We start from the raw sequence: 27,941 nt of genomic DNA, 5'->3' as shown, positions 1-27,941 counted from the left end.
AGGAATTCTATGTGTACATTGTCCCGTGAAAGAAGGTTTGTGCTGCAAACTCCCTTGGTGATTCTCAACTAGCACATCAAGGAGAGGCAGCTCATTTGACTGCTCCATTACAAACATGATTTTGAGTGCAGGATAGAGTCCATTAAGGTGTATAAGGAAATTCTTAGCTGTAGCTGCACTTTTACATATAGAAGACAGAACTTCAAATGAAATATACAAGCTGTAGACGTTTCGATGTCATTCCATTGAAGATAGATATATTTCTCAAAGAATCGAACGAGGATGTTTGCTAGAACTGAAGCTAACTGATCTATGGCAACACTATCTATTTGTGCATATGTGGTGTTCTTAAAACTGCTGAGTTCAGAAGTTTACTGGATGCCGATTCATGCGATGGCAGCAGATGTAGATCATTGTGATGCAGTGCTGCAGTAAAGGTATCTACGGCTTTCTATGGTACACTGGTGAGTAGGCTAGTAATGTCAAATAAGCACATGGACACTGTATTGCTATCGATTATATTTGTACACTGTGAAGGAAGCTTTCACATTTGTATGGAAAACCTGCCCAAAACTGTAGGAATTCACCCAACCATTTGGCCAGTTCATGTTGTGCGGAACCCAATTTCAGATCAAGTAGGGTATAAAAGGGCATCACTTTCATCTGTCTTGGGCAGTCTATAATACACCGAATTAGTGCCACTATGAGGATGAATCCTATCATGTATATGATCTGATAGCTCGTTACTCTTACACAGTCAAACAAATGTGTTTTAAGCTTGCTTTTGTCTGGCCCTGCTGAGTGGCAAATCCAAAGGATGTATATTTTAACCAGTCAAAGAATGGTGTGTATTCTGTTGATATGATCATACATGGTAACAATGCTGGTCCCTTTTATCAGGTTTATTGGTGTGTATGTCTGGATTGGCCTTGAGGTCTCACAACACAGCCACCCAATCGCAGTGCACACAAAAAATGAACAAGTTGCTTAGAATTTAGCAAGGTGTTCTTTCCAGTTTTCTCTATCTTCAGTGGGTGCTGATATGTGGTGAGATAGCCAGGAGTTGAGCTCAACTTCAGCGTATACCTCTTCCTGTTTGTGGGACTAAGGTACACCAAAATTGAAACCACGTCCACAATAAAACTCCTTGCTTCCATAGATTTACTACATGTTTAGTGGAATCGTTAATTGTGTTGCAGACTGCGTCCGCTTAGGTGAATTTATGATGCAGGCATGTTTTAAATGGGTATTGTTTATGGTGCAGTCATTTATTGAATAATAGAAACAGAGATAATTGGAGTAGGAGTATGTCTTTTGGTCCTTTTGAGCTTGCTCTGCCATTCAATACGATCAGAGTTGATTATCCAACTCAGTAACTGGTTCCCGCTTTCTCCCCATCCCCCTATAATCCTTTTAGCCCTAAGAACTGTATCTAAAGTTTTCTTGGAAATATTCAATATTTTGCCCTCATTCACTTTCTCTGGCAGAGATTTTCACAGGCTCACCGCTCTCTGGGTGAAAAATCAGCCCTAAATAGTTTACCCTGTAACCTTAATCTATAGCCTCTTGTTCTGGACCCCCTGGTCATTGGGAATGCCCTTCTGTGTTTACCCTGTCTAGTTCTGTTAGAATTTGATAGGTTTCTATGAGATCTCCCACTGCCTAAATTCTTCACATCAAGTGACTGTTGTCTGGAATGCAAGTCTCTGAGTGTGGTTGAGACAGTTTCATTCGAGGCTTTCAAAGGAAATTGTTTGATTATTTGAAAAGGAACCACGTCCAGGGTCCAGAGCAGCAGGAAAATGGCTCTGAGATGCTTATTTGCTGAACTAACACAAACATGAATGTCCTGCTATGCTGTAACAATTCTATAGTATAGTCAACAAGTGTGCAGACCGAAGCACCAAACAGATGCTAGAAAGGGGCTTAGCAGCTGTTGACCTTCATGGATCATTCAGTGGTGTGCTGTAAATTTGACTAAAAATTGCAGACTGGGGCAAAATGCATTCTGCTACCCAGTCCAATCCAATATATTTCTAATCATCCAGATCTTTCTGGCCTATTGCTTTTCACTGTCACTTCATCTCTGAGCACTTCTGTTGTTTATCATTGCTACCCACTGCCCTGATGTGAAAGAACAGGCTGAACGTGCTTATCTCGGTTATAGTTTATAGTCCTGCCAAAGACAGATTACAGAAGGGTAGATTTCTTCGAATAAGTGTTTTCCTTTCCGATTTTTCATTTTGTGTTTGCTGCTGATATGTTGACTCTGTACAATCTGAATTAAGAGGTAGCAAACTGAAAACTGTTGATGGAAGTAGTTTATAGGATTTCTAATAGGTATCATAGTGTTGGACTGAGTACAAATTGGAGGAATATATAACAAGGACAATGCAGCAACACTGCTGGGCTTTAATTTTTATGAATGGAAAAATCAAATTGGCAAAATGTAACTTGAATTCTGTAGATTCACTGATCTGTGGCTGAAGAAATTCCTCCTTATCCCGGACCTAAAGGGTCAACCCTTCACTCAGAGCCTGTGCCTTCTGGTCCTGGTCTCTCCTACTAGTGGAAACATCTCCACACCAACTCTATCTAGGCCTTCAGTGTATAAATGGTAAGTTTCAATGCAGTACCCCGTCTTCCTTTCAAACTCCACTGAGTACAGAGCCGGAGTCCTCAACCACTCCTCATACGACAAGCCCTTCATCCCTGGGATAATCCCCTCCAATACCAGTATATCCTTCCTTAGATACAGGGCCTGTAACTGGTCTTAATATTCCAAAAGCAGTCTGACCAAAGCCTAATACAACCTCAGCAGTGTTTTAGCCCTTTTGAAAAGAATGCTAATATTGCATTTGCCTCCCTAACCACTTACTGAACCTGCATGTTAACCTTAAGGGAATCCTCAACTAGGATTCCCAAATCCCTTTGTGCTTCAGATTTCTGAAGCCTTTCCCCATTTAGCAAATAGTCAATGCCTCTATTCTTCCTACCAAAGTGCATAACCTCACACTTTCCCACATTGTATTCCATCTGCCACTTCTTTGCCCAATCTCCTAGACTGTCCAAGTCCTTCTGCAGCCTCCCCACTTCCTCAACACGACCTGAACCTCCCCCTATCTTTGTGTCATCTGAAAGGATCACTGGGGACAGAGTATTTTCCTTGTCAGGAGAGTTTGGACCTAGGAGACATATCACGGCAAATGAGAAATTTCTGCTCTCAGATGCTAGTGAATTTTTGGAATTCTGTACTCCAGAAGGTTGAATTTGGTTAATTATTGGGTATATTTAAAACTAACACAATGGGAATCATGGGATATCAGGAGCGAGCAGGGAATGGGAATTGAGGATAGAAGACTAACCATGATATAAATATATGTTGGGAAGTGCATGAGATGGGTGTATGGCCTAATCCTATTACCTAAAAGTCCTGAATTTTAAATCAGAATTGTTGATTATTACTGCAGAGGAACTGTGTTCCATAACATTGGGAAGAGAAAACTATTTTGTTTCCAAATGTCTATATGTTGAGTACCTATTAAAAGCACAACTATTTATATTTGTTGGTATAATTCCTGTTGCGTCCCTTATGGATTCCGTTTGTATTTCTATTTTGCAGCTTGTTGTCCGATACAATGGCCATCCTTGAAAGTTACTGTGAAGGCAACACATCCTTGTCAGAAGTATGGACACAACAAGGACTTTTCCCGTGTTTTTATTTCACCCTGGTTTCAACAGTACTGTTGAGCATCACTTTCCTTTTTGGCAGTTTGCTGTATGTTTGTTACAATATGTACGGCACAACGATGGAGCCAAAGTATGTACCTCGCTCTCATCTTTTCTTCCTGCAATTGTTCCTGTCGGTGGTCCTGCTTCTGCAGTTTGGAATCTATATCCTTTGGCAATCCTTTGGTTTAGGCATTGTGTATGGATACATGATCGTCTACTCATGTCTATCTATTATTGGGTGGTTGTGTACCATTGCTCTGCTGCACCTTGAACGCACAAAGGTGTTGGTGCGGGACAGGACACGTGGTCACAGTACCATTCTGCTACTCTTCTGGGCTCTGGCCTTTGCAGCTGAGAATCTGACCTTCATATCGTGGAGTAGTCCTTTATGGTGGTGGTCACTGGACAATACCGATCGCAAGGTACGTTCTAAGAATAACATTTGTTGTGGAGCAAAATGTGGATTGAGAGTGAAAGGGCTGAGCTCGGACTGTTTGTCCGTGCAAGATTGGTTTTTCTTTCATAAGTATTTATGTCTGCGTTTGAAGAACACCACCTATTGCATTAGAGATTTTAAAAAAAAGGTAACTGTAAAGAGTCAGCAGGTCAGGCAGCATCTGTGAAGAGTGGAATATAGGGTTAAGATTTCGGATCAGGTGAGGTTTCATTAGAACAGTCTCATGAATATGCCACGTGCCAATTCTCCAGCAAAAAAGAAGCATGAAAAAGTAGCTGCCCAGCCATTAAAATCAGGCAGCAAGATTCTGATGATGGAGACCCACAGGAATGGTTAGCAGCACAAGCCAACCATTTTAGAAGATGAATCTTGAGTTGAAATGAAAGGCGGGGGCAGGGGAAGGATTGCCTGGGGTAGGGGAAGGGACCTGGAGGAATATCCCTGTTCTGTTTGGCCACCAAGAAAACAAAATGAGAGAGCTTACTTTGCAGACTGTTTTCTCGTACTGGTCCAAAGCAGCTTCTATGCTAGGCAACCCAGCATTGCTTCCACCTTCCAAGTAGGATAAATCAATAGATTAGTCTGACCAGTTTGGGTGGGGTAGGAGTGGTCTGTTTTCATTGCCATCCAATGCACTGGTTTCAGGAGAGGGAGGATGTTGCAATTGAGTGATAAGAATTGTTAAGCAATCGAATACTTTTAACATTCAGCTTGACGAAGTACTAATGTTAAATAAATCCAATAAGAATGTGGGACATAAGAAAAGACCGAGATCTATTTTGTTCACTTTCTTGATGGTTGCATAATACATCCGTCATGTGAGTTGCTGACCAAGCAATGTGAACAATCTCTGTTACTGAGTTTACAGCTGCCTCATACATTGAGGCAAGGAAAATTTCAAATGGTGGAGAATATTGGGAACTTGTAAATCCAAAGCCACCTGTTCCTTTTGATAACAGTACACTCACCACAAATCCTATCTTGATTTGGATAAAAGTAGTGACTAAAGTGCTTGCAGCTGCTTTTTAATAATGACCTTTAATTTTTGCTCAAATTGATCAGGATGGGGTGGTTGCAGTATATGACTGAGGAATAGTAGAATTACATGTGGTTACTCATTTACTAAAGTCTTGGCTCACATTGAAACTTTGCCTCTCCTGAAGATAACTGCAACACCAAATCAATATAATGGATGACTGGGCGTGAGGTATAGTTTGGAAACTAATAGCTGGCTTGCTTATTAGAGAAAGAATAAAGAAAAACAACTAGTTTGGGTAGAGCAAGATTCCACAAATAATGATTGACAGATAATCAGATAATCTGTTTATCTGTGACATTGGTTGAAAGATATGTACTTAGATGTGTAAGAGAATGCACCTGCTGTTCCATAAAATACTGCAAGAGACATTGTATGTCCACCTGAGAAGGGAAGTTTTAGTTTAATCTCATCTTTGAAAATCAAAATTTCTGACAGTGCAGCTCTTCCTGGTTCAATTCCTGCACCAGATGAGGTTACCTTCTCAACCTTGCCCCTCACCTGAGGCGTGGTGACCCTCGGGTTAAAAGGGACTCAGATTAATTAAAGATCTTCAGAGCAGCTATTTAAATGATGAGATGATAAATTTGCGGGTGACACGAAGATTGGCCAAGTGGCTAATAGTCAAAGAAGAAGATCTTAATCTACAGGAATATATAGACTGGCTGGTCAGATGGGTAGATCAGTGGCAAATGGAATTTAATCCTGAAAGATGTGAGGTGATGTTACTTTTTTCAAAGTACAAGGCAAGGTACTCAATGATACTGGGAAGCTCAGAGGAGCAGAGGGATCTTGTGGTGTTCATTCACAGATCCTTGAAGATGACAGGACAGGTTAATAGGAAGATTAAAAAGGCATACAGGCACTTGCCTTGATCACCAATGGCATAAATTATAAGAGCAAGGAGGTTAGAACATAGAACAGTACAGGCCCTTCGGCCCATGATGTTGTGCCGAACTTTTACGCTAATCCTAAGGTTTATCTGACCTCCACCCCTACCTTATACTATCATCATTATGCCTATCTAATCGCTGCTTAAATGCCCCTAATGAGGCCGACTCCACTACCCTCTCTGCAATGCATTCCACACCCCTACCACTCTCTGAGTAAAGAATCTACCTCTGACGTCTCCCCTGTATCTACCTCCACTCACTTTAAAACTATGCCCCCTCACACTATTTAGATTTTCCACGTTTCCTTGTATAGTTAGTTGCATAGAGATATTATTACACATCTCTGGAGTAGGTAGGACTTGAACCTAGGTTTCCTAGTTCACAGGTAGGGACACTGCTACTGCACCACGAGTTGGAGTTGTACAAGACTTTGACTGTGGTGTACTCTGTGCCATTCTGGTCACCTTTTACAATAGGAAGGATTTGATTGGGGGCGCAGAGGAGATTCACCAGAATGTTGCCTGGGATGGAGCATTTTAGCTATGAAGACAGGCTAGATAAGCTCTGGTTATAGAGTCATACAGCATGGAAACAAACCCTCTGGTCCAACCATTCCACATCGACTATGTTCCCAAACTAAACTAGTACCACTTGCCTGCTCCAAACCTTTCCAATTCACGTACTTATCCAAATGTCATTTAAACATTGTAACTGTGCCTGCATCCACCACTTTCTCTAGAAGTTCATTCCACACCGGAACCACACTCACTGTGTTTTTAAAAAAAAAGTCATCCCTCATTCTTTCTAAAGCTTTCTCCTCTCACCTTAAAAAATACCCCCTAGGTTTGAACTCTCCTACTTTGGGGAAAAGACCCTTGTCATTCACTTTATTGATGCTCCCTCATGATTTTATAAACATCAATAAGGTCATTCTTCAACCTGCTATCTTCCAGCAAAAGAAGTTCCAGTCTTTCCAGTATATTTTTATATCTCAAATCCTGCATTCTTGGCAACATCCTGGTAAATCTGTTCTGAAACCTCTCCAGTTTAATAGTATTCTTCCTATAACAGGGCAACCAGAGCTATACACAGTACTCCAGGAGAGGCCTCACTAATGCCCTGAACAACCTCAACATGACGTAACAACTCCTATATTCAACGTGTATCTGACTGTGATGCATATTTCAAAGAATTTATGTACCTGAACCCCTAGGTCTCTGCAACACTGCCCAGGACCCTACATTAACTGTGTAAGTCCTGTCCTTGTTTGTATTATTAAATGCAAACCTCATATTTATCCAAATTAAAGTCCATCCACCATTCCTCAGCCCATTGACCCAATTGATCAAGATCTCCTTGTAATCTAAGATAACCTCCTTCACTGTCCACTATACCACCAATTTTGGTGTCATCTGCAAACTTACTAATCATGCCTCCTATATTCTCATCCAAATCATTTATATAAATGACAGACCAACGAGGACGCAGTACTGATCGTTGTAGAACACCTCTGGTCGTAGACCTTCAGTCCAAAAAGCAACCCTCCACCACCATCAAGCCAATATTGTATCCAATTAGCAAGCTCACCCCGAATCCTACGTAATCTAACTTTGCTAATCGTATTGTTTTTTTTTTTGAGGCAGAGAAGGTGTATCAGATTATGAGGCATGGATAGGAAGGGTTAATAACAAGGGGGCATAATTTTAAAGTGAAAGGACGGAGGTTTAGAGGGGATTTGAAGAAATTCTTTTAACCCAGAGGGTTTCGGAAATCTGAAATGCACAGCTTAGTGGGATAGTTGAGACGGGCAAACATTGCAACCTTTTTAAAGTGTATGTGGATGAACGCTTGAAATGTCTGAAGAAGGGTCCAGACCCGAAATGTCCGCTTTCCTGCTCCTCTGATGCTGCCTGGCCTGCTGTGTTCATCCAGCTCCACACCTTGTTATCTCCGACTCCAGCATCAGCAGTTCCTACTATCCCAAAGATGGCTGATTTCCTTTCCTAAAGGGCATTCGTGAACAAGATGAGTTTTTGAGACAGTCAATGTTAGTGTCATGATCACCGTTACTGAGGGTAGCTGTATATGCCAAATTTATTACTTGAGTTCAAATTCTGCCAGTTTCCATGAAGATGGAGGTAAACATGCAGGATAAGGGCTTGTGGAATTCTTGGTTTGGAGGAGGTGGTGTTGGTTTTATGGGTAATATAATAGTGTGAAAGAAGGATTGATTGACAGACAGGAAGCTGCATTGAGAGGCATTTTCAAATAGACTGTAACTGTAAGTACTAAAAGGATCAGCAATACAAACAGAAAATAATCTGCTAAGGTAGCATATATGGAGGGAAAAAGATACTATCATCTATAGTCTGTGATCTTTCATTAGTTGTAGATACAAGATTTTGTATCACTGTTCAGTGCCTTGAGCCTCGGTAGCAAGATTTGTTTCTGGAGGGAAATTTGTCAGTGACGTGCAACAGCTGTCGTCTTTTTTAAAACCTATCTCTGATGTGCTGCAACATGAATTTTTGGAAAAGTAGCTTCCACTTTCAGCTACTACTAAATATACAGCAGAAAGGGAGAAATTTAGTACATAATGAGCATAATTTGGAGCAAGCTATTCAGTCTGTTGAGACCACTCCGCCACTGAATAGGATCATGGCTGATCTGATTGTAACCTCAAATTCACATTCTCAAATACCCATGATAATCTTTCACTCTCTTGTTTATCAAGAATTTATAGAAGGGTCACCAGACCTGAAATGTTAACTCTGATTTTTTCTTCACAGATGCTGCCAGAACTGCTGAGGTTTTCCAGCAACTTTTTTGTTCTTTTTGGTCAAGAATTAATCTACCTCTGCTTAAAAATATTCAAGGATTCTCTTCCTAAAAAAGTAGTAGAGGGGAGGTAATGGCCTAGTGGTACTATCGCTAGACTATTAATCCAGAGGCCCTGGTAATGTTCTGGGGACATTAGCTCTGACAGTGTGGAGTCTATGGGTAGAGTTGAGAAAATACCAAGGGGCAAATAACATTACTAGGTGTCATATATAGACCCCCAGTGGTGATGTTGAGAATGGCATTAAACAGAAAATTAGAGATGCATGTGATAAGGGGATATCGGTGATCATGGGTGATTTTAATCTTCTCTGAGCCTTCTTTGCTCCAAGAAGAATAAACCCAGCTGCCCCAGTCTTACACTTGTAATTCCTGTTCCCTAAAACCATTCTAGTAAATCTATTGTAATACCCTCTCCAAAGCCTCATGAATCCTCCAGTGTAGTGTCCAGGATTGAACATACTGCTGCAATTGCATTAGTGTTTTATGTAGGGTTTAGCATTGCTTCCTGACTCTCTGCCTCTCTGTACAAAGCCCAAGATCCCGCATGTTTCAGTCATTGCTTTATTCACTTATACTTTCACAGTTGCTGCTGGTCCTGTTGTATTTCCAGAACTGTACTTTCTAATTGCTGTGGATTAATGGCTGACATTTTATTTATGTCTCACAGGTACGCTTTAGTTTGTGGATGGTGCGATACATCTGTACATTTCTGCTCTTTGTCCTTGGACTGAAGGCACCAGGTTTGCCTCGAAGACCTTATATGCTCATGATTAATGAGGATGAACGAGATGTTGAATACAGCCAGGTATGGTAATAAAAAAAGTTGGATTTATGTAGCACCTTTTGCGACCTCAAGACCTACTCACAGCAAGTAGTTTCAGAAAAGCAAAATCCCACAAACAGCATTTGAGGTAATTACAGATAATCTTTCTTGTTAATCTATTAGTTAGTTGATTTGAAATTGGCTAAGTCACCAAAGAGAACCTCCCTGATCATCTTTGCACAGTGCCATTGGTCTTTTATGCCCACCTGAGAGGGTAGAATGGGCTTTAATTTAATGCTGTGTCAAAAAGACTGTATCTCCAAACACTGCTGAGCTGGAGTGTTGCACTGGAATATCAACTGAACTTTGAATCCAAAAAATTTGAAATGGGACTTAAAAATGTGACCTCACAAGGAAGGGTGTGACCACTGAACCAAAACCCAAGATACTTGGATTAGATGCCATTATTTGTTAAACAATGTATGGTTTTTTTGGGATCTTGCTGTGTGGAAAAAAGATTGTTCATATAACCTGATACTGTAAAATATTTACTTATGAATTGCTTAGAGGTATTTGAGATAAGTGGTTATATAAAAGTTATTCATCCTGTAACAAAGAGATCTTAAAAACACATTGTACACTTGAAAGGATTTGTTCGTTTTTTTGAAATACTAGCATCTGTCCATTTCTAAAGGATAAAAAAAAGAAGATAACTTCAGATGATTTCATTCTTTCAGAAAACTAGCCTGTCCACTACAGCTTTTAATTTGAACTTGGAGGCAGATAGAGCCTTTTTTTATTCACTTATGAGATGTGGACATCATTGCATTGCCCGTCCTTAGTTTGCCTCGAGAAAGTGGTGATATGCTGCCTTCTTGAACTGCTGCAGTCCAGCTGCTGTAGGTAGACCCACAATGCCCTTTAGGGAGAGAATTCCAAGATTTTGACACAGTGAGAGTGAAGGAATGGCGCTATATTTCCAAGTCAGGATGGTGAGTGGCTTGGAGGGGAACTTGCAGTGTTCCCATGTATCTGCTGCCCTTGACCTTCTAGAAGGAAGTGGCCATAGGGTCGGATGTGTTGTCTAAGGGTCTCTGGTGAATCTCTGCAATGCATCTTGTAGACTGCTGCTAATGAATGTCGGTGGTGGAGGGAGTAGATGTTTATGGATGTGGTGTCAATCAAGTTGGCACTTTGTTCTGGGTGGTGTCAAACTTCTTGAGTGTCGGAGCTGCATTCATTCAGGCAAGTGGGGACTAGTCCACACACATTCCTGACTTGTGTCTTGTAGATGGTGGACAGGCTTTGGGGAGTCAGGAGGTGAGTCACTCATTGAAGAATTCCTAGCTCTGAACTGCACTGTGTTTATGGTGAGACCAGTTGAGTTTCTGATGAATGGTAATGCCAATGATGTTGATAGTAGGAGATTGAGTGAAAACACCTTTGAATGTGAAGGGGCAGTGGTCAGATTGTCTTTCATAGGAGATGGTCATTACCAGGCATTTGTGTAGCGGGAATGTTACTTGCCACTTGTCAGCCAAAGCCTGGATATTGTCCAGATCTTGTTGCATTTGAACATGGGCTGCTTCAGTATCTGAGGAGTCGCGAGTGGTGCTGAACATTGATTGCACAATGGTGAACATCCTCATTTCTGACCTTATGATGGAGGGAAGTTTATTGACAAAGCAGCTGAAGATGCTTCAAATTTCATTTGAAAGGAATATTCTTGATGTCTCTGAGCCTACCCTTGGTATTGCACTGCAGTATATTAAACTCATTGGAAATTAACAGTGGAAGGAGGCAGATGGTTTAGTGTTAAGATTTGACTAGTGGTGCCCTACAGTTGCAACTTGAACTATTCACTTCATTTATTAAATAATAGAATACCTACAGCGTGGAAATGGGCCAATTGGCCCAACAAGTCCACTCCAAAGAGCATCCCACCCAGAACCATTCTCCTACCTTTTCCCTGTAACCATGCATTTCCCATGACTAATCCACCTAACTTGCACACCCCTGGACGCTACAGGCAATTTAGCATAGTCAATCCACCTAACCTGCACATCTTTGGGCTGTGGGAGGAAACCGGAGCACCAAGTGGAAACCCACACAGTTACGAGGGGAATGTGCAAACTCCACAGAGACAGTTGCCCGAGGGCGGAATTGAATCCAGGTCCCTGGCACCGTGAGGCAGCAGTGCTAACTACTGAGCCACTGTGATACCCTCATAATGAGACACTGCAATGGAAAGCTATGTATCAAAGTTCACTGATGATACAGACTTTTTTGACATTGCAAACAGTCTAGATGGAAACATTATTACAAAGACATATCTGTAGTGATTGGGCAAAACTGTGACAAATGGGTTTCAATGCAAATGGACCTAAGATGATAGATTGGAGTAATTTTAAAGTTGTGAAAATTGAGAAGAGGTTGTAGTCAAAAGAATACTTGGTTTTCGTATGCACATCGTTGATTTAGTTGATAAGGTTCACAATGGCAGGAGATATCAGCCCCATGGAATGCTCCTCCTACAATGTGTTGGAAATCAGGGACACTACCAGTCTCCATGGTAGCTCCGTATACAGGTAATGTGTTCAGCCTCAGTTCCTGATTTGCTGCATTGAGTGCCTGGAACTGTGGATGGACTCATTATGGAGCATCCATGAGTCTGAGAATGTCATGGATAGAACGTTTAGTGAGCTGGTCACACCACCAGTAAGGGCTACACAGACAGGGAAGAGTTGGATGGCTACCAGGAAGACGAGTAAGTGTGGCAGGTATTGCAAGAGTCCCTTGTGACCATTCCCCCCCTCAAACACGTATACTGCATTGGATAGTGCTGGGGGGCATGGCCTGTCGGGGGAAAGCAGCAGCAGCAGCCAGATCAGTGGGCACCATAGCTGGCTCTGTTGTACAGCAGAGAGGGTTGAAGAGCAGTAGTGATAGGATACTTTATAGTCAGGGGCACGGATAGGCATTTCCAGGATGGTGCGTTGCCTTCCTGGTGCCAGGGTCAAGATGACTCTGAGCAGCCACAGGATATTCTGAAGGAGGAGGGTGAGCAGCCAGAGGTTGTCATCCCTGTTAGTACCAATGACATGGGCAGAAGAAGAGATGAGGTCCTGCAAGGGGAGTTCATGGAGTTAGGTGGGAAATTGAAAAAAACAGGACCTCTAGGGTTGTAATCTCAGGATCACTTCCTGTGCTATGTGTCAGTAAGGCTAGGAATACATGGCTAAAGAGTTGGTGTAGGAGTGGGAACTTCATGTAGTGGGTCATTGGGATATCTTCCAGGGCAGCTGGGACCTGTACAAGAAGGACGGGCTGCACGTAAGCTGCAGGGGCACCAGTATCCTGGCAAGGATGTTTGCAGGCGCCACGTGGGAGGGTTTAAACTACTGTGGCAGAGGAGCGGGAGCCAGAGTCTATCAGCAAGTAAAATGACTGAGGAGGAGCCTGAGACTAAGGCCAGGAAGAACAGACTGGGGAAGATTCCTGAACCTGGTGGAACGGCAGTCTGAGCTGTATTTATTTTAATGTGAGGAGTATAACAAATAAGGCAGATGAATTTAGAGCTTGGATTAATACATACAATTATCATGTTGTACCTATTACAGTGACTTGATTGAAAGAGGGACAAGACTGGCAGCTTAATGTTCTGGGATTTAAATGTTTATTTTTGTTTTAATATTCATTCACAGGATGAGGGCTTTGCTGGCTAGGAAAGCAGTTATTGCCCATACCTGATTCTCCAGAGGGCAATTAAGAGTCTGGAGTTACATGTAGTCCAGGCCAAGGGAGGATGGCAGTTTTTTTTCCTTTTATTTGTTCACGAGATGAGGGCATTGCTGGCTTGGCAGCATTTATTGCCCATCCCTAATTGCCCAGAGAGCAGTTAAGACTCATTGCAGTGGGTCTGAAGTCACATGTCGGCCAGACCAGGTGGGGATGGCAGTTTCCTTCCTTAATGGACACTAGTGAACCAGATGGGTTTTTCCTGACAATCAACAATGGATTCACAGTCTTCATTAGATTCTTAATTCTAGATATTTTATTGAATTCAAATTCCACTGTCTGCCATGGCGGGATTTGAACCCGGGTCCCCAGAACATTATCTGGGTCTCTGGATTAACAGTCCAGCGATAATACCATTAGGCCATTGCCTCCTCCCCCATCTGCCTCAAAGGACATTAGTGAAGCAAACAGGTTTTTTTTTATAACTGACAATGGTTTCATTGTCATCAGTAGATTCTTAATTCCAGACTTTTGTTTTGAGTAACTTCAAATTGCACCATTTCTGTTTCTGGATTAATAACTTAGTGGTATTGTTGCTGGACTATCTCCTCACCTCCTAGAAAAGATGTCATAATGGACACTTTTTTTTCTTTAAAAAAAATGATCTGAAGAGGCATGATCAACGTAGATTTATGGAAGGGAAATAGGGCTTGATCAACCTATTAAAGGATTTTGACCACTTTACTAACAGACTAAGGGATCACTGGGTGTAGTGTATTTGGATTTTCAGAAGGCTTTTGATGAGGTCCCGCACAGGAGTTTAGTAAATAAAGTTGGAGCACGTGAGATAGCGGGTAGATTGATTCCTGAGATAGCAGGCTTGTCTTATGAGGAGAGATTGGTTGATTTGGGCCTTTTATTCATTGGAGTTTACAAACTTCTGGACCTATGTCTCACGACTCACTTTACCTTTAGTGGCCAAATCTGCAAACAGAATAACGGGACACCCATGGGGTCACCTATCTCCGGACTAATAGCAGAAGTGGTGATGTAGAGACTTGAAAGCATGGCCCTTCTGCAAATCCAACCTAAACTATGGATCTGATACATGGACAACACTTCCGTCATCAAACGGACCAAACTAAAGGAGAAAAACCAACTAATAAACAACACTCTCACCGGCATCAAATTCAACAGAGAAGAGGAAAAGAATGAACAGCTCCCATTCCTGGATGTCATGCTAGAACGCAGGGCCAACGGGGAATTCCTGACGAAGGTACACAGGAAAGCCACACACACTGACCAAGTAGTGCATTTCAACAGTAACCACCCTGACATCCACAAACGAAGTTGCGAGAAAACTCTATTTAAACGGGCGACAACACACTGTAGCAACCTGGAACTGCGCCAAAAAGAAGGAGAGTACCTCTGCCAAGTATTTAAGGACAATGGATACCCGAACAACTGGATCCAACGATGCCTATCACACGAACAACAACAGGAAGATGCTGCATGTCCTAATACACTCATCACGCTACCATGCATCAAAAACATATCCGAACTGACCACAAGACACCTACGACCGTTGGACATCAGAGTAGCACAGAAACCCATGTCAACCCTACGCCAACTGCTAAATCGAACCAAAGACCCCTTACCCACTATGGACAGAACTAACGTAATATACAAAATCCCATGCAAGGACTGCGATAAACATTACATTGGACAGACAGGAAGAAAATTGGCCACAAGAGTATGTGAATACCAACTAGCAACAAACAAGACACGACCAATATTCACTCCTCTTCATTCACCTGAATAAAGAGAACCACCAGTTCGATTGGGGCAACACCAGGATCCTAGGACAGGCCAAACAGAGATAAGCACAGGAATTCCTAGAGGCCTGCTTCTCCACCAAGAAGGCCATCAACAAACACATAGAACTAGATCCTAAATATATGCCACTGCGAAGGAAAAGTGGAAATGAGGTAATCAAATCCAAAAGAGCCCAGAGTTTAAATACTAGGCGAGAAAACACAACAGTGCTTCATTGGAGGCTGCACTGATGATGTTACCCAGCAGGGTAGTGAAACGTCAGCAAACCAACGAACCAGCTCAACGAGTGCACCAACCACAGTTTATAAATGTGAGAGGGGATCTCATTAAAACATAACTTTTTTTTCACATGGCTGGACAGACTGGATGATATGATGTAAGGGTACACAGTTAGCCATTTCTGACTGAGATCTTCCCTGAGAGTGGCAAGTCTTTGGAACTCTTCACCGTAGAGTCTGTGGAGACTAAGTCACTAATTATATTTCTCGAGGCTAATGGTGTCGGGGTGTTATGGGGAGAGGGTGGGAGTATGCAGTTGAGATAGGGGATCGGCTCTGATTGTGTTGAATGGTAGAAAGGACTTGATGGGCTGAATTGCCTGCAGCTTCTATTTTCGATGCGGTGTTGAGATTGAAAATTGGACAATGGAAAGGCATTGGGTAAACTACCCATTTTGGACAGCCAATGTTGACCTGACTGACCTCCTTCTGTGCTGCAATGTTTTTTGATTTTGAGAGCTCAGTTTAATCTTCTGGTGTACAGTGTTCGACATTGGAAAATAGCAGAACAGAGTAAAGCAACCAATTTGGGAGCTTCATAGTAAATTCACAACAGGTGGCCTTTATTTCAAAGGGAATGGAGTATAAATGCAGCAAGGTTTTGCTAAAACTATATAAGGCCCTAGTCAGCTGGAACACTGAGCGGTTTTGGGCCCCTTTATGTAAGAAAAGATACACTGGCATTGGAGGCAGACCAGAGATCGTTCACTGGATTGATCCCAATTATGGAGGTACTGTCTTATGTGGAGATGTTGAGTAGATTGGGCCTGTACTTGTTATTATAGAAGACTGAGAGGCAACCTAATTGAAACATTAAGGGTTCTTAGGGAATTTGACAGGGTAGGTGTGGAGAGGTTGTTTCCCTTTTTGGGAGAGTCTAGGACATGAGGGCATCATTTCAGAATAAGGCATCATGCATTTAACACAGATGAGGACAGTTTCTTCTCAGAAAAGTGAACCTGTGGAATGCTTTAATGTTAAGTCCCTAAGACTGAGAGAGATTTTTAATCAGAAAGGGAATTGAATGCTATGGGGAAAGGCAGGAAAGTGGAGTTGAAGATAATAATGGTAGGTGTCTTTTCCTTGGATAAGGGTTTTCAAGAGTAGGGGGGTGCATTTTTTTAAGGTGAGAGGAGAGAGATTTAAAAAAGTACGTGAGGGGCAAACTTTTTACAGAGGGCATGTTTTGCGTGTGGAATGAACTTCCTGAGGAAATGGTGGATACGGGCACAATTACAATGTTTGAAAGATATTTGGATAAGTACATGAATAGGAAAGATTTGGAGGGATATGGGCCAGGAGCAGGCAGGTGGGACTAGCTTAGTTTGGCATGGACTGGTTGGAGCGAAGGCTCTGTTTCCACGTTGTATGACTCTAACTCTATGATCAGACCAGCCATAATTCATTGAATGGTGCAGCAGACCTAGAGTCATGGAGATGTACAGCATGGAAACAGACCTTTTGGTCCAACCCGTCCATGCTGACCGGATATCCTAAATAAATCTAGTCCCATATGCCAGCATTTGGCTCATATCCCTCTAAACCCTTCCTATTCATATACTCATCCAGGTGCCTTTTAAGTGTTGTAATTGTACCAGCCTCCACCACTTCCTCTGGCAGCTCATCATATACACACACCACCCTCCACGTGAAAAACTTGCCCTTTGGGTCCCTTTTAAATCTTTCCCCCCTCACTTTAAACTATGCCCTCTAACTTTGGACTCCCCCCTCCCAGGTGAAAAGGCCTAATCTATTTACCCTATCCATGCCCCTCATTTGTTGGGCTGAATGGCCCATTTCTGCTTCAATATCTTGTGATCTTGTGTGGAATGCTGGTACTACATTTCAAAAGTGCAGCACTTTTAGATACTGATGACCAAATACCCTGTTCAGCAGGTTTGCCTATTATCAGATGACAGATAACAAGTACATTCCTCTCCCATAGAAGTTGCTGACAAGGTGTGGCTGTGGTATTCTCATTTTGTTTTGGTAGAAAATGCCTCCTACACAATAGAGGTCTGCATACCTGACATGACTATTTGGTTAAAAAACATTAAACATCATTCTTTAAGGATGCAAAATTGTCACAATGATCGATAAACATGCAAACCTTTCTTCACTTATTTTATTAATGCAATGACAAAAGATTAAAGTTTCTTTGCATACACCTGTGCAAATAATGAGATTGCTGATTTATAGATTTGATTTATTTCTTGTCACATGCATTTTGTTACAAAATACAATGAAAGGGGTTGTATAGTGTTGCCACTCCAGCGCCATCGTAACACAAAAAAATATATAAAGCTAGAAAAATAAAGAAAGTGTTCAACTTTACAGTCCTTCCTGTTAAGTGTTCCACCACGGTCCAAAGGCCTGGTGGCTGGGCATGAGTTTTGTTCACCGCGTTGCTGCTACTGGAAAGTTGCTACTCTTTGGTGCCACCTTGCCTCCACTGACACCCTCGTCACTGAGTCCTCGCTGGACCTTGCCAATGCAGATGACACCGATGCTGCTGGGTACTAGACCACCCTGCACGTGACCCTGCCACCGTGAGTTTGCTTTGGGCCCACCTCACCGATGCTGCTGGGTCTTGTATTGGGGCCTAATCTTGCCTCCACTGCCGCCTCCATGAATCTGAGCTGGGCGCAGACACCACCAGGAACCCAAACTTGCCTTTGCTGCAGCAGCTATGAGTCAGTGCTAGGACTGCCTTGTTGATGCAGAAGCTGCCTGGAACTCAAACTCACCACTGCCACAAGTCCGCACTGGGACCACTCGAGTCCTTGCTGGGCCCACTCACGATGATGCTGTTGCAGCAACTGAGCACTTCAACAAGAGGCAAACAAAATAAAAGACGAAAAAAATGAGAAAAGAGAAAGGGAATAAATGAAAATGATAGTATAGGGAGCAGACAAGCCCTGCGTTCTGAAGCCCTACTCCACTACCACCTTACCAGAAGAGAGTCTGTGCTTGGAGTATGAGAGTACTTGCCCAGTAATAGTATCTGTCATTTTTTTTTATGAACTAATTCAAAATGCGAGGATCCATATGTTGAATCCCAATTTATCTCACATGGTGAATATATTGGTGAACATGGGCAGCCTTGGCCACCTGTGTTCCTCTGCTCTATTGCTGAAGTTTTTGATTCCCTTAGGTGACTTTATAATTCCACATGTGCCAGCCACATCTTAAGATTTTGTTTTTATTCTTCTGAGGATGTGACTGTCATTGGCAAATCCAGCATTTGTTGCACATCCCTGATTTGTCCATGATCTGACAGGCTTGCTAGGCCATTTCAAAGGGCTGCTAAGCATCAAATCTATTGCTATGGGTCTGGAGTCACATGTAGGCCAGACTGGGTAAGGATTTTATCCTTTCACAGGATGTGGACATCAGTAGCCAGGCCAGTGTTTATTGCCCATCCCTAATTGCCTAGAGGACAGTCAACCATATTGCTATGGATCTGGAGTCCTATGTAGGCCAGACTAAGTAAGGATGGAAGATTTCCTTCCCTAAAGGACAAACGTGAATCTGAGTTTTTTGTGGCAATCAGTGGTACCATTACTGAAACGGGGGTAACTTGCTGGTGCTGTCATGTATCTACTGCCCTAGTCCTTCTAGGTTGTAGTGGTTGTAGGTTTGGAAGGGGGCTGTCTAAGCAACCTGTATATTTATGGTGGGGAATTCAGTAATAGTAATGCTATTGAATGTGAAGCGGCAATGGTTAAATTGTCTTTTAGTGGAGATGGTCATTGCTTGGCAATTGTGTGGTGTTAATGTTAGCTGCCACTTTTCAACCCAAGTTTGGATATCATCGATGTCTTGCTGCAGTTGGATGTGGACTGCTTCAGTATCTGAGGAGTCGCAAATGGTTCTGAACATTCTGCAATCATTGGCGAACATCTCCACTTCAGACCTTATGATGGAGGGAAGGTCATTTGATGAAGCAGCTGAAGATAGTTGGGCCTAGGACACTACCCTGAGGAACTCCTGCAGAGATGTCCTGGACCTAACAAGATTGACCTCAAACAACTATATAACCATCCGCCTACATGCCATGTTTGACTCCAAACCGTGTAACTCCAACCAATATAAACTGCAAAATGTTGAGGCCTTGGCACAGACTCCCTTCAGAACTCCACTCATTTTCTGCAATCCCGGTTGGCTCGCAGAGAAAGTTCTGTTTATTTCTAATGTATTACCTGAACTTTCAGTTTTACACTATAAGCTTTTAAGTGGTGCCTTATCAATTGCTTCTGGAAGTCCAAGTCTGCAGGTTCCCCATTATCCACTGGACATGTTACACCATCAAAGAATTCTAATAAATTAGTTAAATATGATTTCCCTATCAGAAAACCAGGCTGACTCTTTCCAATGTGGAAGAAAGTGACAGAAGCCATAATTGTGAGCTCCTTCTGCCACTCTGGGTTTGAACAGACTATGACTCAGCAAGATACTGAAAACAGTAAGTAGTAGCACGTGTCCAGCCAACGGAAGTCAAGGCTGTTATTGCTCATGCAGTGGGAGGCTGGCAGAGAAATTCGACCAGAGCCCCACCGTGGAACCCACACAGAGGTGGACGATGTTATACATTGCACAATGGAACTGATCAATGAAAGATATGCAGTATGTTGTCAGTTGAAGAAGCCAATGAATACCCACCTCCAGAACTACTTGCTTCCCTTGCTGAGGCAGCAAAGTGTATGGAAATGCTCCAGGATTTTACACGGCAGCACAAAAACGTGTTTGACCATGTTGATGACTTAGCTCATAGCATTCATCCAACAATATTCTATGCAAAACAGAAAAGGGTCAAACTTATCCCAGTTATAGAGGAGTTATACAGTGGGGCAGAGAATAAATCTTGGAGATGATGAGAAAAGTTACAATGGCAGTGCACTAATCATGTGTGACTTTAATCTTGTGGTTTGGGATAGTCAGATTGACCTGAGGAAGAAGTCACCTTGTATTCAGGACAGTTTCCTAGAACAAAAGGTTGTTGCCCAATCAGGGATCAGGCTATTTTGGATGTGGTGATATGTAATATGGCAGGTTTAATAAATGATGTCAGAGTAAAAGATCAGAAACAGTGACCAGAAAATGGTAAAATTTAGCATTCGCTTGAGATGGAGGAACGTGGGTTGGAAACAACTATGCTAAACTTAAATAAGGCTAATTACAAAGGAATAAGGGCAGAGCTTGGTGGAGTGTACGGGAAAGGGGTTTGGCAGCAAAGACAGTTGAGGAATAACGGCAGATGTTTAAGAAAGTAGTTAACGTACGCAGCAAAGACATATTCCAGTGAGAAAGAAGGATTCCAGGAAGGAGATACGCCACGCATGGTTAAGCACGGAAGTTGAGGCTGGCATCAGTTTGAAAGAAAAACAAACATACAGTGTGGCAAAAGTTAGTGTTTATCCAAAGGATTTAGAAGTTGTAAAAACCATCAAAGGATGACCAAAGAATTGAGAAAATAAACTTTGAGGGTAAACTTGAAGTGATAGGAAAATGGACAGCAAAAGCTTTTTTAATTATTTTAAAAAAGAAGAGAGAAACCAAAGTGAACATAGGCCTATTAGAGGTTTATAAAATCATGAGGGGGATGGATAGGGTAAATAGACAAAGCCTTTTCCCCAGGGTAGGGGAGTCCAAAACTAGAGGGCATAGGTTTAAGGTGAGAGGGGAAAGATTTAAAAGGGACCTGAGGGGCAACTTTTTCACACAGAGGGTGGTGCGTGTATGGAATGAGCTGCCAGAGGAAGTGGTGGAGGCTGGTACAATTACAACATTTAAAAGGTGTCTGGATGGGTACATGGATAGGAAGTGTTTAGAGGGATATGGGCCAAATGCTTGGCAAGTGGGACTAGATCAGATTGGAATGCTAATCAGCATGGACGAGTTGGACCAAAGAGTCTTTTTCCGTGCTGCATGTTTCTGACTCTATGACTAAGTAATTATAATAGGGAGCTTTTAATGAGAGAAGGGGATAGTAATAGTGTAGATTTCAGGGAAAATCAAGAGTTTCTAGATTGTATTTGGAAGAATTTTCTGCATTTGATCAGTTCAAAGGTGAGAAAGGGACTGCTGAGCAATGAGGTGGGTCAAATGAATTGGGAACAAAAACAGAAATTTCTGGAAAAGCTCAGCAACATCTGGCAACAGTTCTGAGGAAGGATCACTTGACCCAAAACACTAACTCTGATTTCTCTCCACCGATGCTGCCAGACTTGCTGAGCTTTTCCAGTAATTTCTGACTTTGTTTCTGATTTACAGCATACGCAGTTCTTTTGGTTTTTGCCAAATGACTTGGATATCAGTCAGGGCATATTTAGGAAACAGTGGTCTTCATATCATTTAAAATTTCCGTTAGCTATGGAAAACTTGGAAGAACAGTCTAGAGTCAAAATAATTCTTTTGGGGGAGGGCAGACTTTACTGAGGTGAAAATGAATCTTTCCCAGATAATTTGGAATCCAAGATTGGCAGTCAAAAATGTCACAATGATTGATCACCTATAGTTTGGCTGCCATCAAAGGAATTCCACACATTGCAAGAGATGAAGAATAAGACAAAGCAAAAAACTTTGATATGGGCTAGATTTAACCTAGTTCTCAACAATATTATTCACAGGATATCAGTCCTACATACAAGGTAAGGTCTTTCCTTTTCTTTATTTCAGAAGCTGCTGGAGAGGTAAATATGCTATTAATGGAGGGGAATGCTCCTGCTGTGAGTTGTGAGAGATTGGAGAAAAGTCAAATATCCCTCACAACTAAGTCTGCAGGAACCACGTCCACCTGCAGCTCCTGTCAGACCATATGGATCAGTTAGAATAGCAATTTGTCTCAGTGAGGAACGTACAAGAGGCAGAAAGTTTTATGGATAGGGTTGTGGTCACACCAAAAGTTAAGCCAAATAAATGAATGACTGCCAGGAGGGGCGGGCAGGCAGTGCTGGAATCCCCTCTCAAACAAGTATACCATTCTGCATACTGTTGAGGGGTGGTGGCCTCTCCAGGGAAAGCATCAGCAGCAGCCAGATCAGTGGCACCATGACTGGCTGTGCTGTACAGCAGGGAGGGCCGAAGTGTAGGTGAGCAGTAGTGATGGGGCATGGATTTGTGGTCACAAGTGATACTCCAGGATGGTATGTTGCTTCCCTGGTCCCAGGGTCAAGAACATACTGAAAGGGGAGGGGGAGCAACTAGAGGTCATGGCCCACATTGGCACTGACGACATAGGCAAAAGAGAGACAAGGCCCTGCAAAGGGACTTCAGGGAATTGGGTCAGACGTTGAAAAACAGGAGTTGTAATCTCGGAATTACTCCCTGTGCTATGTATTAGTGAAGGTGGAAATAGGGTGATTATGCAGAGAGAGGGCTTCAGATATCTGGATCGTTGGGATCTCTTCCAGGGCAGGAGGGATCTGTACAAGAAAGACAGATTTCCCAAAACTGGAAGGGCACCAGTATCTTCGCTAGGGAGGTTTGCTAGTGCCACTCAGGAAGGTTTAAACTAGAGTGGCGAGGGATGGGAACCAGAGAAGTCGGTCAGCATGTGCAGTGATTTGAGGAGAAGGTAGCGGTTAAGTCAAGTAAGTCTTTTGGGAAGAATAGACAGGGCCAGGTTAATGAGCACAGTCGGACTGGTGGTTCCAGTGTATTTATTTCAATGCAAGGAGTATTACAGGTACAGGTAGATGAGTTTAGAACCTGGATTAGCACATGGGACTACAATGTTGTTGCCATTACAGGAACTTGTTTGAGGGAAGGACAGGATTGGCAACTCAACGTTCCAATGTTTAGATGTTTCAGACATGATAGGGAGGGATGTAAAACCGGTGGGGGAGTTGCATTACTGATTAAAGAGTTGGTCACAGCTGCACTGAGAAGACATCTTGGAGGGTTCATCCAGCAAGGCTATAGGGTAGAAATTAGGAATAAGAAAGTGCAATAACTATGATGATGTTATGCTCTAGGCCTCCCAAAAGCTAGATAGAGGAACAGATATGTAGGCACATCATGGAAATATGTTAAGACAACAGGATTATTTTAACGTGTGGTTTTAACTTTCCCAGTATCAATATGGACTCCCTTAGTGCCAAGGGACAGAATTTGTTAGATGCTTCCAAGAGGGTTTCTTGAAACAATGTGTAGATAGACCAACTAGAGAAGGGGCTGTAATAGTCCTTGTATTAGGGAATGAGCCTTGCCAGGTGATCAAAGTTTCAACAGTGGAGCATTTTAGAAACAGTGATCGTAATTCTGTAAATTTAAAATAATTATGGATAAGGATAAGACTGGTGAAAGTGCTAATTTGGGGGAAGGCTAATTACAATAGTATTAAGCAGGAACTGGAGAAATTAGATTGTGGGGCATGCTGTTTGAAGGTAATTCCATACCTGGTATTTGGGAGTCTTTTAAAGGCCAGGTGATCAGAGTTCAGAACCAGCATGTTCCGGTAAAGTTGAAAAATAAGGATAGCAAGATTCAGGAGCTCTGGATGATGAGATACTGAAAGTTTGGTCAAAAAGTAAAAGGAAGCATATGTAAGGTTAAGGAGACTGAAGTCAGACAAGGCCTTTGAGGAATGTAAAGGAAGCAGAATAGAACTTAAACAAGGATTAGGAGGGCTAAAAGAGGCCATGAAATGTCCTTGTCAAGTTGGATTAAGGAGAATCCCAAGGCATTTTATGCATGTTTTAGGAGCAAGAGGGTATATAGGACTTTGATATGGCTACAGGAGGATTAGGGAGTGCTGTGTTAAGTTTCTAGGGCATGCCAATATTAAGAATGAGGCAGTATTGGGTGTCTTGAAAAAACCTTAAAGTAGGTAAGTCCCCAGGACCTGATGGGATCTAAGCCAGGATACTGAGGGAGGCAAGGGAAGAGATTGCTGGGGTCTTGACAGAGATCTTTGTATCCACTTTAGCCACACGCGAGGTCCCAAAGATAGGAGAATAGCCATTGTTGTTCCTTTTGTTTATGAGGGGCAACAGGGATAATCCAGGAACTAAGTAGCAGGGGTGAGCCTTACATCAGTGGCAGGGAAATTATTGGAGAATATTCTCAGAAACAAGATTTACTCACATTTGGAAAAGGCTAGACTTAGAAGGGATAATCAGCATGGCTTTATGCAAGGGAGGTCTTGTTATGCAAACTTGATTTGAGATTTTTTGTTTGGGTAAGTGATTTAAGATGATTGAGGGTAGGACAGTGAGAGTTGCCTACATGGACTTTACTAAAGCATTCGGTAAGGTCCCTCATGGGATCCATGCTGAATTGGTAAGTTGATTACAAAATTAACTTGGTCATAGAATGCAGAGGATATTGTGCTTTTCTGACTGGAGGTCTGTGACCAGTGGGACCTCTGTTATTTGTCACATATATTAAATGATTTGGATGAAAATGTGGGTTGTCTGATAAGTAAGTTTGCAGATCATATACATTTGGTGGAGTTGCAGATAGTGAGGAAAGTTGTCAAAGGATACAGCAGGATATAGATCAGTTGAAAAATTGGGCAGAGAAATAACTAGTGGAGTTTAATCCAGACAAGTGTGAGGTGCTGCATTTTGGGAGGTCAAAAGTATAGTAAATGGCAGGACCCTTTTAAGAGCATTGATATACAGAGGGATCTGGGTAGGGTGCAAGTCTATAGCTTCCTGAAACTAACAACACAAGTGGATAAGGTGGTAAAGAAGGCGTACTGCATGCTTGCCTTCGTTGGTCGGGGCATTGAGTTTAAAAGTTGGCAAGTCATGTTGAAGTTGTATATAACTCTTAGTCAGGCCACATTAGGAGTGTTGTGTGCAGTTCTGGTTGCCGCAGCATTGGAATGATGTAGAGGCTTTGGAGAGGGTGCAAAAGAAGTTTACCAGGATTCTTTTTTTTTTTATTTATTCATTCATGGGATGAGGGCATCGCTGGCTGAGCCAGCATTTATTGCCCAGAGGCCAGTTAAGAGTCAACCACATTGCAGTGGGTTTGGAGTCATACGTAGGCCAAACCAGGTATCAATGGTAGTTTCCCACCCTAAAGGACATTAGTGAACCAGATGGGCTTTTCCTGACAATTGACAATGGTTTCACATCCATCATTATATTCTTGATTCCAGATGTTTTTTTTGAATTCAAATCTCATCATCTGCCATGGCAGGATTTGAACCTGTGTTGCCAGAACATTACCTGGGTCTCTGGACTAACAGTCCGGTGATAATACCACTAGGCCATCACCTCTCACATTGCCTGGGTTGGAGTGTATTCCCTATAAGGAGGGGTTTTCACTGGAGCGCCAAAGGCTAAGGGGTGACCTGATCGAAGTATATAAAATTATGAGAGGCATGGATAGGGAGGGGTAGCCAAGTCTTTTTCCCAGGATAGAAATGTCAAACACTAGGTTTAAGGTGACAGGGAAAGTTAAAAGGCGAGGCAAGTTTTTTACACAGATAGTGGTAGGTAGCTGAAATGCACTGCCAGGGGAGGTGGTAGAAGCAGATACGGTAGCAACATTTAAGAGGCATGTCGACACACGCGTGAACAAGCAAGGAATAGAGGGATATGGACCATGAGCAGGCAGATGGGCTTAGTTTAGAATGGGCATACATTCTTCTTTAAAAGCTACAAGAATGGATGGCCAACGGATTTTAAGAGAGTTAGAGTGAAGGGTAATTATTCAGAGTGGCAGGAGGTGGGAAGTGGTGTTTCACAGGATGTATGCTGGCACCCCTGATTTACAGGTGCTGCATAATGTGGCTAAACATGAAATTATCCAGTTTGAGAAGAATAGAATATCTTTAAATGATGAAAGATGTTGGCATGTAAGAGCAAAAACATTCTGCTGTAGTTGTGTAAAGTTTTGTTGAGACTGCATTGCAATAACATGCACAGTTAAGGCCTTACCTCAAACTACACACCTGCTTTTAGTTGGGTGGAATATACAGATTTGTCTCTGCTTTGAATATACACGTATTGAAGACTGAATATCTACAACTGTCTAGGGCGGAAAATCCCAACGGTTCACAAGTCTCTTCGTGAACAAATCCCTGCTTCATTCTCGGTCTTAAATGTCTACCCTTTACTATAAAATGATGACCCCCAACTCCTCAACTCTTTAGCCAGAGTACACAGCCTCTCAGCACATACCATGCGAGCGCACATATAATTTTACTCCAGTGTCATTACTTTTCACTTTTCTAAACTCTCTAGTGGAAAGAGACACTTTCTGCCCAATATCTCCTTTTACAGAACCACCATCTCATTCAGGAAACAATCTTGTGAACCATTACATCTCTCTTGGACTCATTATTCCATGGACAAGGAGATTAAAACCACTGTTTATAAAACTGGTGTCTGAACAAAAGTTGGAGTGTTTATTTTAAATTTTTTGATACTCGGCCTCTGACCTATTTTGCTTTTCTTTCTAGCCTCTCTTGAATCAGAATGGCACCAGTCAGTCAACTTGGAAAGACTTCCGTAAAAAGGTGCAGTTGCTTGTGCCCTACATGTGGCCGAAAGGGAGTTTATTGCTGCAGATCCTGGTCCTGTTATGCTTGTGTCTCCTTGCAACAGAACGAGTCATTAATGTTTTTGTGCCTATCTACTACAGAAACATTGGTAAGCCTTTAAACTTCTTTTTTTCTTGAGCTCCCCTGAAAAAATAACTTTTGTGCTTACACTGAATGTGGGGAATATGCTGTAAAGGTAGAAATATTCTCTATATGACAAGCTGAAGTGTTTCTGTACAACTTAAATGAGAAGTGCCAAGTGGACGATCCATCTCGGTCTGTTCTGGAGTTCCATAGCATCAATTATGCTAGTCTTTTGTCAAATCATTTCACTCCAAGTTATTTCAAGAAACACTGAAGATACTAGATACTACAAAAGCCATGGGCCTTGACAACGTTCTGGTAATAGTACTGAAGTAATCTTTTCCAGAATTAACTGCACCCTAGCTAAGCTGTTACAATACAGCTACAATATTGGCATCTACCTGACAATGTAGAAAATTGCCTAAACGTGTTCAGTGACAGAAAGCAGGACAACTCCAACCCAACCAATTACCATCCTGTCAATCTATTCTCTATCATCAGTAAAGTCAGAAGTCACATGATACCAGGTTATAGTCCAACATGTTTATTTGAAATCACAAGCTTTTAGAGTGCTGCTTCTTCATCACTTCACCTGACTATAACCTGGTGTTGTGTGACTTCTGACTGTGTCCACTGCAGTCCAACACTGGCACCTCCACATTACAGCTATCATCTGTCAAGTGATAGAAGATGTTATCAAGAGTGCTATCAAGTGGTACTCCCTCAGAACTAACCTGCTCACTGATGCTCCTGACCTCATTGCAGCCTTTGTAAAAACCTGGA

General features: G+C 42.2%; 1 protein-coding gene across 1 annotated transcript; it reads left to right on the top strand.

Moving 5' to 3' along the window:
• Positions 1–378: 378 nt before the first annotated feature.
• LOC125483537 (ATP-binding cassette sub-family B member 6-like) lies at positions 379–27,432 on the top strand. The gene is made up of 5 exons (XM_048599285.1): positions 379–464; positions 3,623–4,154; positions 9,627–9,764; positions 26,994–27,183; positions 27,296–27,432. The coding sequence occupies exons 1-5, from the start codon at positions 454–456 to the stop codon at positions 27,430–27,432; spliced, it is 1,008 nt and encodes a 335-aa protein (XP_048455242.1). The 5' UTR covers positions 379–453.
• The last annotated feature ends 509 nt before the right edge of the window (positions 27,433–27,941 follow it).

The sequence above is a fragment of the Rhincodon typus genome, chromosome 7, assembly GCF_021869965.1.
Source record: "Rhincodon typus isolate 14 chromosome 7, sRhiTyp1.1, whole genome shotgun sequence".
In the NCBI taxonomy this organism is placed as follows: Eukaryota; Metazoa; Chordata; class Chondrichthyes; order Orectolobiformes; family Rhincodontidae; genus Rhincodon; species Rhincodon typus.
Note: the sequence above shows the minus strand (reverse complement) of the source record. Positions and strands in the feature narration are given on the sequence as shown.

Bases quoted from the DNA above. Each gene is read 5' to 3' on its own strand.
- LOC125483537 (XM_048599285.1), top strand. The intron at 4,155-9,626 runs GTACGTTCTAAG...TATGTCTCACAG, and splicing joins TGGACAATACCGATCGCAAG to GTACGCTTTAGTTTGTGGAT. The intron at 9,765-26,993 runs GTATGGTAATAA...TTTTCTTTCTAG, and splicing joins GAGATGTTGAATACAGCCAG to CCTCTCTTGAATCAGAATGG.